General features: G+C 43.9%; 1 protein-coding gene across 1 annotated transcript in view; it reads right to left on the bottom strand.

The window, feature by feature from the left end:
- Nucleotides 1-9,106, bottom strand: part of COL1A2 (collagen type I alpha 2 chain) — a 37,833-nt gene extending 28,727 nt beyond the window's left edge. The window contains exons 1-9 of the mRNA XM_031614315.2: nt 8,884-9,106; nt 7,025-7,035; nt 6,396-6,413; nt 5,707-5,742; nt 4,071-4,154; nt 2,729-2,785; nt 732-776; nt 575-628; nt 218-271 (exon numbers count right to left, since the gene is read on the bottom strand). Of these exons, the coding sequence (XP_031470175.2) occupies nt 218-271; nt 575-628; nt 732-776; nt 2,729-2,785; nt 4,071-4,154; nt 5,707-5,742; nt 6,396-6,413; nt 7,025-7,035; nt 8,884-8,953 (429 nt within the window). The 5' untranslated portion in view covers nt 8,954-9,106. The remainder of the gene's footprint in view (nt 1-217; nt 272-574; nt 629-731; nt 777-2,728; nt 2,786-4,070; nt 4,155-5,706; nt 5,743-6,395; nt 6,414-7,024; nt 7,036-8,883) is intronic.
- Nucleotides 9,107-12,790: the final 3,684 nt, after the last annotated feature.

Genomic DNA, 12,790 nt, shown 5'->3' on the forward strand with positions numbered 1-12,790 from the left:
AACCAAACAATGTATTTGGAGAGATTTTAAATTTATCCATTTTTCTAACAGACAGCATTTTCTGTACTAATTAGCAATTATTTCAGGGGCTTATTTATTCTATCAAATATTACAGAACAATGTAAAAGTGAGAGCCAATAGAATGCTTAGCATAAAAACAACTTAATGCTAGAATTGAATCACAGCCCTAAAAGAGATGAAAAACTTAATGACTTACATCTTCACCAGCCTTTCCTGGAGGACCAGGGGGACCACGAGGACCTTGGGGACCCTGTTGAAAATAGATTGAGTATTATGTCAAGCAAGGTGAGTTTCTTCCCTGGTTTCTGACTTTAGCATAGACATAGCAAGAGACTGAACGAACTCAAGGTCCTTAGACACTGCCTTTGCACTTTGAGTTTCAAATCTGAAGGAGTGAATATGAATGTTCATCTCTGTTTCTGTAACAGGAATATCCAATTCAAACCTTCAAGAGCAAGGAAATGGATAGGAGTAGCAGGCCTAAGCATCACAAGCCTATCTTTGCATTTTATTTCTAATGCTAATAGTGTCTGTATGTGAAATCTGTGCTTACTGTTTGACCAGGTTCACCAGGCTCACCAGGAACACCTTGAAACCCAGGAGGACCCTAGACAGGAAGGGAGATTTTTGTTAGTGTTTGATCAAATCACAAAATAGTTTGTTAGGCATAAAAAAAAATCCTTATACTGATTAATGTTGACTGTACTTACAGGAGGTCCAGATGCTCCAGGTGGGCCTCTAGGTCCCATTAAACCCTAGGGAGGAAAGATAAATAATTAAAAAGAAAACCAATCAAACACTACTACATAAACTCATCTATAATATCTGTTCCTGATGTTCCTAGAATTCTGGTAAAAATAGTAATTTTCAGTGTGCAATGTTCAAATCAAATCTGAGGAAGTTAAAAGATCTGCATGAATTTGCAAAGGCAGTCCACATACAAATAGATCTGATGCCAGTGAATCCTGTAAGATGATTAAGAATGTGCCATTATAGCTGAGAACCTTGTGCTCAGGTATCTCATTCTATTGTAACTCATTAACAAATGCTTTCACACACTGGCTCATTACTGTATACTCATTGCTTTCTTGGGAATAAGCTTCCAGGCTTTAAAGGTCATAATGACATATTATGAAAGGCTGTATTTTGGGGCCTGACAATTTCATCATAACTTTCAAGAAGAGATACTGAAAGAAAGGATAATTAAAAAGGGAGAGAGGAAAAAAAGGAAAAGAAATGTGCATAAATGTCAGTGTAACTAGGAACTGGGAGGCTCGCACATCATTTTGGAAAGCTAATGCAGTAAAAGGCTATAGCTATAGTAGTATACACTAATTCTAGTCCAGAAACTAATTCAAACATGTTTCTGAACAGTTTGAATCATCTATGCTGCATAAGCCCTTTGAATCTGTTCACAGGCTACACTCCATAATTGCTTTCTCTTCTTTTCTGCTTTCCCTCTCTCACATTTTCCTGTCACTTGATTTCAGGAAGTTAAAAATTCCTCAAGAAGGTAGAATTTACTGCTTTTTCTGTTGATGAACCCTGACTGAGTAAAAAATTAGAGCTTAGAGTTGTTACACCCCAAATAGTCATGTATATTACTGTCAGACATCAAAAGCCAAGCTTGATTAAAAATTATCCTGTATTCCTATAGTTATTATCTAAATGCATGTCAGTATACTTTCAACAATTATAATATTTTAGGGAATAGTAATAAGTACTTGACCAAAAATAATCCTGGGCAGCTTTCATCATGCTATTCACCCACCCATCAGACTCACTGTCTGTAATGTTATTGAAATAGGTGAACTTAACCCACAGCTTTGCTATCTACATGCACTGAAAAATTCTTGCTAACATCAGCAAGGGTTAGAAATCTGCGTAGGCAGGTAGTAGACACTTTAGATGTCAACATCATATACAGTAATTGGCAAAGATTCCTCCTCAGAATAGCCTTGTAGTAGCAAGTCATAGAACCATAGAATCATAGATTCTAGATAGCAAGTGCTAGCTTTCAATTGCTCAGAATCATAGAATCATCATAGACTCATGATAGAAACATAGAATGGCCTGGGTTGAAAAGAACCTCAAAGATCATTTAGTTTCCACCCTCCTGCTGTGGGCAGGGTCACCAACCACCAGACCAGGCTGCCCAGAGCCACATCCAGCCTGGCCTTGAATGCCTCCAGGGATGGGGCATCCACAACCTCCTTGGGCAACCTGTTCCAGTGCGTCACCACCCTCTGAGTGAAAAACTTCCTCCTAATATCTGACCTAAATCTCCCCTGTCCCTGTCTCTCTGCCTCTGGGAGAAAAATTGGTCACCAACTGGATCTGAGATATTGAGTTAATTTCTAGAGAAATGTCTCCTGTAGTCAGTTCTCCACAATTAATCTAATTCCTAAAACAGAATTCTCCTGTCTCAGCACAGATGAAGTACACTGTATCACAGCAGATGCGTTATCTGACGTCAGATTGATATTCACTGATTCATAAAAGTGAAAATAGTAGTGCTACATTCAAGTTGAGGACACAGTCCTAAGACCATTACCAGACAGTTCATGATGTGCTCTATTGAGGGATAAGTTTACAACCTGACTACATACGTAGTGCTAATTTCAAAACTATGCTTTGAGTTAACACAGTTGGAGTCGACTTAAATACATGTTTATGCAAGTTACCAAGTGTTAAATCATATACTTGCCATAGGTCCGGGGCCAAAGTCAGCCGCTTTAGATGGATCATATTGAGCAGCAAAATTCTGTAGATAACAAAAATTTGAAATAAAAATCACTACAATTCTTTCTTTAGAAAGCATTGATAACTCTTATTCTACATGTATCCACTATCTCATTTGCTAGACAATATGTTGAAGCAACAAACTTAAAACTCAGTAAATACGATCCTATTACAAATACATTTCTATTCACCTGTTTCCAGAAAGACTTGATTTCAGTAGGAAGGCCCTTTCACACACTGGCCTCAACTATCTACCGAGTAGTGACATAGATCCTGAAATAGTGCGAACTGAAAGTACAGTATGTAGGCACAATTCCCATTCAAAAATTGAAAATACTTTTGAATCTCTTAAATAATTCTGTATAATTTCCAATGACAAAAGTTGTGTATTTTTTTCCACATTATTTGAGTAAAATTTATAGCTCAGCCCTGACAGATCGTTGGATGAAGTGGGCCCATCAGCTTCAGTAAGATCTCTAGAGCATGCAGGCTTAGAAACACTGCACTGGATTTTTCACCTTTTAATCAGTGAAAGCCTTATAGACAAACACACATCTAGCCTTCTTCACTGAAATGAAAGAGTTACGTGCAACACAATTGAAAATCCTTTTCTTGCTTGTTTTATTAGCATATTAAAACAAGAAAAACTAATAAAAACAGTTGGGGTCTGCTAATACAAAAATAAACTTTAGCTCCTCCATGCAGGAGGATTTATAACACTCAAGATGAACCACTGTCTTCATGCTCTCTGCCTAATGTCAAGCAAAGAGTTAAAGCCAGCATTCTTCAGAGCATACACGATAGACACTTTTGCAGAAGGTGTATATACACCTGCCCACTTAATGTTCTGCAGTATTAATACAGATAGATACAAAAAATTCTAAAGGAAGAGAGGTGCTGACTTCTAAGTATGAACTTTTAGTTTAAGGGTACTTTTCTCCAGCTTATTCCTTTACAGTTGTTTTCTCTTGAACACAACAGCCCATCCATGTAACAGCACAGGCTTTACTGAGTTGACTCCTAACTCATAACACATTATGGTGGCACAAATTTAATGCTGATGAACAAGATTGATTTGCTTCTATGCATAAGTCTCTGTTGAATATAGAATCCAAAGCTGCCAAGGAAGATATAGATCCTAAGAGTTGCACTGGAACTCAGACCACTAATCTCATGCTAATCACACAAGATTGCTTCCTCTGCTCTCCTGTTCGATGTCAATGTTTCCCGGTAAATATTCATTTAGTCTTTAGTTGTCACAAAGCAGAGATTATCAATTTCAGTAATAAAAAGTTTGGATGTCTTACTCCGCCAAGACCTGGAGGACCAGGGGGGCCTGGAGGACCTGGTGGACCATCTTCACCATCTCTGCCTGGTGGACCTGGTGGACCCTAGAGACAAAATGAGGATTATAAAGTGAACATTAGAAGTAACTCATGAAGCCTCTGCAGTGATAAGACAACCAGGTACCTACGGCACATACTGTAGCTCTGCTATATGCATAATCTCAATATATGACTAACGTCAGAAAATAAGCATATCCTGAGTTTACACTGCCTTGCCGCTCCTCATTTCGGATATACACTATAGTACCATTTTTCAGAAGATTTGTAAGGGTAATATTGGATCTGTACGAATAACCTCCACACTGAGAGGCAAAAAAAGCCTGGAGCCATGAAGACCAGGTTACCCATGTGGACCCACACAGCCTGTCAGACACTGTTAGTTTCCCTGACAAACTGAGCACTAGCAGGTCAGCCCTAAAAGCATGAACTAACAAAGATCTGGAACGAGTCAAATGCCAGTTCAGATCACTTGATGCTAAAATTGCAAATCCGACCACAACAAAATACTGCTTTTCTACTGGATTTGATAATACCAGTCTGCCATCACTGTCATAACCACTCCTACAGCAACTTGAAATGACATATATTTGGTCCTGAATATTTGCCTTTACACTCTACCACTCTCAATGCACAAAGCTGGTCAAGGTTTGCTATCACAGTATTTGAGATGAAACATCTGACGTGATCAAGCTAAAATACATATTTAAAATCTTACAGATTTCAAAAGGAACAGAATTAGGCTTGCAGTCTTCAGAACAAAGTATGTATCTCATCTCATTAAACGGTTTTAATCAGTGGTAGTCCAAAGCAAATATCCAGCTGACCACATAGATCTACTCTTCCTAGTAGTTCTCATTGTGTTTGTCAGCATACTAAGACCTAAGAAACTTTCAATAGCTTCCTATCAGTAACAGGCATTTTCATTTTCAGAAGACAATACCAAAAAATACATAACCACACATTACTCAGATAAGGACATGAATTTCAGAATACAACTTCACAAAAAGTAGCAGTGATGCAGAAGCAAATTAGAAAAGCAGGTATTAGCAATATGAATGGACATCACAATTAAAGTATCCAACCACTTTCATCTATGGCTACATTTACAAAAATCTTCAACAGTATAACATCCACTTTCATTCATAGAGCTTTTCCAAGCTACCTCTGCAGATACAGGTATTGAATGGTCCTCAAAGAATGATCTTTGTCTATTTGGGTTTTATGTAAAGAGCTTCTCTTTATACTATCCTGTTCAAAGACCACATCTGTATGTGACAACTTTCTCTTCTGCATTTTCATGCGCTATTTCCACTGCGTGCAGTTGGAAAAAAGCTTTTCAAACCATTTCTTGGAATGCTAGGCTGCTCTCCAAACTGAATCACATCTGATCAGGTACAATAACCACAGTAAGGCTGATGAGGTATTGCCAGGATTAGCATTGGTACATAGGTAGTTTGATTTCTTTTTAATGAAACTGAACTTGCAAACTTCTAAAGTAACATTAAACTCATTAATAGCTAAACTTAGCTTTTTCCTACTGATCTTCCAATAATCTTCCAAAGACCACAAATAAATGAATGCCAGTCTACTTCCTTACCCTTTCTCCCTGTGGCCCTTTGTCTCCTCTAGGGCCCTGTTGGAAGAAAACAGAACTTAATCAGTTACCATGGAAATTTTCCAGGACGATGCAGGGAAAGAGACACATAAGAATCATTGGTGTATATGAAAACAGGGAAAGATGACTGCACAGATAGGTCCTATACTTATTTTCTACAGTATATCTTTGACCTCAATATGCTACTAGAAACAGATTAGTTACTATCATCACTACATCACTTAAAGTATCATTGCACAGAAGTACAGGCACAGTTTGTTTTGTTCTCTACTGAATAACTGTCTATTATTTAACAACAGAGACTTTTCAAAATAAAATGGTTATCTACTTAGCCTTTCAGATCTGTATGGATACTGCTGTACTGTTCAATTCATGAAACCCTTCCAAAAGAACTCTTGTTGAACAAGAATCCTTTCTTGATGCAGTTGGGTTCTCAGTATGCTTAGTTCTGCTCTTGGATAAAGCAGCTTAAATCCAAAACTTGCATTTATCATTTTGCTGAGTTACTGCATCCACTGTTCTCTCCTTTTTACTTCTCGCTCATATCAGTGAGCACTGGGAAATAATGACTTTAGCCAGTTTTGTCATCCAACATTCCACAAAATATTACTCTGCTCAGGAATATTTGATGTCATCTACATCTCCACACAAGAAAAAATGAAGCTGCTTACCTTCCGCCCCGCAGATGCCTGGAAGAGACAAGGCAGAGAATTAGAAAAAAAAAAAAAGTACAAATTATCCCTTTTTTAAAGAAATAAAATAGTGTACAATCTTAAATTCACCTCCTTCCAACCCTACAATTTCTGTCAGTACCCTATATTTAAGTATACCCTATGCTTTTTAAATTACTAGCAAGGTTAAGAGTTTATTATATAGTGAAAATAAATGTACCTATGTTAGAAACTTCTATTGAAGGATGGCAATTTTATACTTCTTATAGACTACAAATATAATATAAATGAAAATCACACCTGAGTTCTCTCATAATCCTTCCGTGCAATGAAATTTAGCCTGGAAGACTGGCCTTCAATACCCCAAACTGCCAGGTATGATGCCCGAACACCAATGCTCTGTTATTTCTCCTCATGGTCTTTACACCTATGAAGGCAGTCCCTCAGAAAGGCCAGCCCACTGCAGAAATTGGGGTGGGTACATTTCCAGGCAATCCCTTCAGGACTGGTATCTTCCCAGGGCCACCTTGGGAACTAAGTTACTACGTAATACTGCCCTGATGAGGTAGTCTGGCTTCTTAACGGAAGTTGAACATTAGAGATTAGATTAAAAAATGAATCATACTGACCTCACTCACATCTGCAGAAGGAAGGGAAAGAAAAAAGAAAAGAGATAATTAGAATGTGGATTCCGTTCTTTTAAAAGGTTTACGCTTCAATGCTTTTGAATAAAAATGTGACTTTTGTCAAGTTTCTTAATGCAACTTCTTTCTCTTAATGCCATTATCTCAAACTGTGTGAACCCACAGCCATGACGGTTATATTTCCCCAAATCAAAACAGATCTTTACATGAAATTATATTTCCTATAATCCTCCTTTAAATGTGCTTAAAAATACGTATCTCAAAACAAAACAACAACCACCAACCCCAAAACAGCCACATATATATTTTCACACGTGCATGCAACAGCTGAATAAACCCAGACATGACATACGTGAAGATATTAATTGGAAGTATTAATAACTTTAAATTTTAATATAAGCAGCCCTTCTTATGGAGAATGTTAAAGAACGTCTATCTCCAGTATTCCCCGTAAAGCATCTTTGTGTAGAGCAGAGAACTACCCGAAGCTGTCACCCACCAAATGGAAGGCAACTTTCTTCGCATGCTACTTACTACAAAGAATGCTTTTGCTAATTACTTGGAAAAAATGATTTTCGAAGTTTGTTTTCCAAATTTCAAGCAGCAAATTACCTATTTCGACTGAAACTTAGAAATGCTTCGCACCACAGTTCAGTGCCAGTAACCTGACACGTTACTCACTGCTTTTTGGGCATTCCTCCCCCCATAAGGTGTCACTTGAGCAATGAATTATTACAGTAAATATAAACTGCTCATGCAGCAAAAGAAGGCAGTACTGAGCTCAGAACAATACTAAAAAACGTACGGTGGATTACAGACTGCCTATAGCAAAAAGTGGCTGCTTTCAGTTGATGGAGGCACAGGCAGTACGCTGGGACTCCCAGCCGAGCCCCCTCAGCCGCCCAAATCGCTCCGGCTGAGGCGCTCCGACCGCCGCCCGTCACCAGGGGGGGGGCGAGGGGCCGGGGGCGGCCCGCAGCCCGCTGGGCCTCAACCGCGCCCCCCCGCCGGGCACGATCTCGCCGCAGCTCTCGGGCGTCGGCCACGGGCAGCTCGGTCGGGGCCGTGTCGGGTAACGCAGCCAGCCCCCTTCCTGCCCCCAAAGCAGTTTCTTCGAAGCGGGGCGGCTGGGGCAGCGCTTCCCCGAGTGCTGCACGGCGAAAAGCGGGGGAAGAGGTGCGCTTTTTCCCCGGGCACGAGTGTGGGGGGAGACTCTCTCCTATCACTGTGCGTGCGGAGGGACTGCAGTTCTCCCACAGCAAAGCGCGGGAGGACCAAATCCTCATGCCAGGGAGTGGAACCCTTTAAAATCTCCCACTAGAGCTGATATACCCGCTCGTCCGCTCCCTTCCTGCCTCGTAACGCCCTCCCCTCTCAGGAGACCCCCGAGGACAGCGAGGGGCCCCGTCGTCGGGAACGGGCTCCGCGGCCGCTCCGCGCTCGGCCGGCAGGCGGCGCCATAGTGCGCGACGGCGCGGCACAAAGCGGCGGAGGGACGGGGAGAGCCGCGCCCGGTCCGAGGAGCGCGGAGAGCGGGTGCATCGGGGCGCTGCTGGCCGGCACTCTGCTCCTGGACTTTATGCCTCTGCACCTGAAAGAGGGCTCTGCGTGCTCCTTGGAATGCGAGCGCGTCTTCTGTTTCTTACTTTTTTCTTTCTTTCTTTTTTTTTTTTTTGGAGGGGAAGTGTTATCTCGCTGGCCTTTTGCCATCCGTTGGTAGTTCTGAACTAGAGGCGCCGCTCTGAGACGGAGGTGGCAGCTTTAGAGAGGGTCTCCGGAGCGCGCAGAGCGGGACAGCCACCCCCTGCCGCCACCCATGCCGCGAACAAGCGGAAAGCACTTACGTTGGCTTGTTGCTAGGTATGAAGTTACTGCGAGCAGCAACAAAATCCGCGTATCCACAAAGCTGAGCATGTCTACTTGCTAGACATGCAGACTCCTTGTGTTGCAGAGCCCCCGGACGTGGTTGGCTATTACCTGCAGGACGCAGGCATACAGTCGCGAGGAGTAACTCCAAACTTAGCAGAAACCTGCTGCCCGGGATGCTAAATTAATCAAGCCCCGCTCCGCCCTATTTATACCGCAGGAGGGTCCCGCGGCTGCGAGGCACCGGCGGCGCTGCAGCCAATGGGCGCGCGGCGACCGCGGGGCCCGCGCGGCTCCCAGCGCTGTCACGTGCTCACCGGCCCCAGCCCGGCGCTGCTCGGCTGCGGGGTCGGAGGGGGGGTGGGCGAGGGAGGGAGGGAAGAGGAAGGCGGCGGCGCTAAATTGGTTCCATGCTTTGAGGACGTGGACACTTTGAGGCTTTCGGGAGGAAAATCTGACTCGCCGTCTGATTTTTTTTCTTTTTTTTTTCAGACGTTCCCCGCCCCTCGCCCTGCTTTGTTGGCCTCGCCGGGCGGCGGGCAGCGCCGGGAGCGCGCTCCGAGGGCTGTCGGAGCGGGAGCTGTCCAGGGCCTGGGGCCGCGGCCGGGGAAGGGCTGCACCCCCTGCCCGAGCCCTCGTACCGCCCTACCGAGCGCAGCGCCGCGCGCTCCCTACGGCGGACGCGGTGCCGCAGCTCAGCCCGTCCCGGCCGTTCGCCCTCCTCACGGAGGTCCCTGCGGGCACGGAGCCGCGCGTTCCCCCTCCCGACCTCGCAGCGTGCGGCACGAGGCAGCCTCGGGTGCCCCCCCTTCCCCAGCGCACCCTGCCTACGGGCCGGGAGCCCCACGGTGTCGGAGGAGGGAAGGCACCCCGCAGCCCCCTGCGCGCCCGGCATTCAGCCGAGGGGATCTCGCCACGTCTGGTTCTGCTTTCCGGGCTGGGGAACCGCACGGGCCGCCCCACGGCTCGCAGGAAGGACCGAGAAGAACTGTCCTCACCGCACCGGGACACCCCCCCCCAAGCCCCTCGCCCCCGCCGCCGGCGGGCTGCATCACTTGGGGTCGCCCATCCCGGCCCCGCAGCCCACGCGAGCTGACGTGGTGCCGCGCCCGGCGGTGCCAAGGCGGTCAGCCGGCCCCTCCGCGCGATGAGGGCAGTCAGTCCCGGATCGGCGCGGGCCCCTCTCCGTGGCGGAGGGGGCGAGGAGGGCGTGGCGGCCCGCTTCCCTCCCCCGGCCCCACCCCGCGGCTGTGGGTCGCGGCGCAGGCGGATCCCGCTCAGACGCTTCAGCGAGCCGCGGCCGGCCGCGGTGCTTGTGGGGGGCTGGAGGGTCCCGCAGCCCGTCCGGGAGAGTGCCCGGCTGAACGCAGCCCTGCGGGGAGGCTGAAACGCAGCACCGGCAAAAGGGAATCCAATAAAGAATGTCTGACCGCAAAGTGGGCGCACAGTGGATAGGGATACAAAAGTGTAATAAAAGTGTGCCGCTTGAACAGAACTCTTTCAGATTGTTTCCTCGGTGTGAATGGTAACAATTTAAATCAAATAGGATGTAAAACTAAGCTGGGCAGCAAAGTGAGCTGCTTCAAAGTTCACGTAAGTCTAAAGTTACTCAGTAGGCTTCAGATAACTTGAAATAATGATTGAAATTAGACTCAAAGTGCTGCAGCTTGAGTCCAAGAATGACTGTTTCCCAACTCAGAGCTCTGTTTCCTGTGAATAGCAGGGTTTTTTTCAGTCTTTTCCCTTGCAGTCAATCATCTAACCTTATAGCCACAGTTTTTCTTCATTTGGTCCAATGAATTCTGTCTCTGTTGCATCAGCAGGACATTCATTGCCTGCTTATGATGATATTCAGAGCATTTTGTGATGAAATCTGTTCTAATGGTGTATATATAATGTCAGGTTACTGCTTGCCTACATAAATGCATATTTTCAAGAAACAATAGCCCTTCTCTGCTAATGGAATTCTCTGGAGGTACAGGAACGTGGACACGTATCCTGACCAAACCAAAGCAAACCACATTTCTCTCCATCCTTCCCCTCAAATTTCACACAGAAAAGATGTCTCTCTCTCTCTACCTTGAAAAAAGAACCCTCAGAGACATGGAATTTCAGTTATTCTTCTACCACAATGCAAAAGGCTGAGAGAGGGATATAACCAAAAGCTCAGCAATGCACATTGTGCATTACAGCTTCCCAGACTTCAAAAGATACATTTTTGGTGTGCTACAACCATTTCAGGATTGGAGCACGTAGTTAAGGATGCATTTGCCTAGAAGAAAGAAAAAAGGAGGTGGAGATATAGAAGAATTCAGTGCTATGGCTCTTTCCCCATGACTGTAGGTCTCCTATGCTGAAAAAACCATAACTGAAGTTCTGTAGGATTGGCAGCTTTGGTAAGAGTGGTGCTGTTCACAAGGCATGGAGCCTTTGGACATTTTCTTATCTAACACACATCCATAATGTTTTTTCTTATTTTTGAAGAAAAAATAGTAAGGGAAAAGAGGAAACTCATTTTATCTCTACTCCTGAATTAACAAAAGTAATATTACTGCTTTTGGAGCTATCAGCATAGCAGAAGTGATTTGATGAGCCAACTTTACCAAGGAGATATCTGAGAACTCCTTCTCCCTTTGCATCATATTTATTTAAAGGCACTATTTCACAGTGAAGCCACTAATACCTGTGGCATAATTTAAGCTGAGATCAGTGATAATAAAAAATTATCTTTGGAAAATTTTCTGCGAAGTCAATCTTTGAAATAAATGACACTCCAGGTAATGTCAAAGCAGATTTGTTTCTTATTATTTAGAACAATTTATAAGAATGCAAACCTAAAATTCTGAAAGCTGTAACTGTTTTCAGTACATACACTGGGAAGCATTTGCCTCTTTCCAAATTTATTAGCCATCCATGCATCCATCCATCCAGTTTAATGCTCTTTGGCTAGTACTACATTACAAGAATGCATGGAGCACTGCCAGAGCTCAGAGAAAGAATCTGCATCTTTTTAGGCTCTCTCCAAACCTCATACCTTAGGTTGGATAGCTGGGTCTGGCATGCTCTCAGAACCCACTTCTCGTGAGGTTGATATGAATGGACAGCCACGGTATTTGTGGGTGGTGCAATTAGTTTTTGGTTTCTTTGGATCTATTCCAACACAAAGCTTCACACATTCGTTCAGATAATGGATACATGCCCAACTACATAGCAACAAAAGATGAGTAACAAAGCAGGACACCATCCTCTTGTGCAGCTAAGGATGTACAGAGATCTAAGAGCATGGCACAGTCATTATTTGGACCTGTACATGGATGAGCATTTAGAAGGAGTCTATACAGTGCCACCTGAAGGTATGAAAGCAGGAGTGCTGTTCTTTGTGCAAATAGCCCATAGCCATTGACTTCCTCCATACTCTAGGAGAGTTTCTAAAAGAAACATCTAAAATGGCTTTGGAGAATAGTCCATCAAATTGACTTTTAATGAGAAATAAATAGATTCTACATGAACAGCTATAGCAGCTGCTGCCTTTAGTTCCTGTTCCCTGGGTGATGTGAACACTTAAATCATCATTCATTGCTCTCAGCAGGAGCAATGCTCTTGTATTCTCAGGAAGGAGCTGCTTGTAGGCAGACAGAAAAGAGTTACACCTCAGCTGCCCATGCAGGAGTGCTATGAAAGAGATCACTGGACAAATTTAATTGACATTTTTTTTCAATTATACTTAAGTCGAGACAAAAATGAGTATTACTCAAAGCTGCTTCATTGAAACTGAGCTATCTTGTTGTCCTCCTCTAATGGATGACTTCTGCAGTCACTGTCATTGAGCTTTTTAAGTTCTGTTTACTTATTTAAAATATACACTGTTTTTTTTTTTTATTCTTT

The sequence above is a fragment of the Phasianus colchicus genome, chromosome 6, assembly GCF_987193195.1.
Source record: "Phasianus colchicus chromosome 6, bPhaCol1.hap1.1, whole genome shotgun sequence".
Taxonomy (NCBI): domain Eukaryota; kingdom Metazoa; phylum Chordata; class Aves; order Galliformes; family Phasianidae; genus Phasianus; species Phasianus colchicus.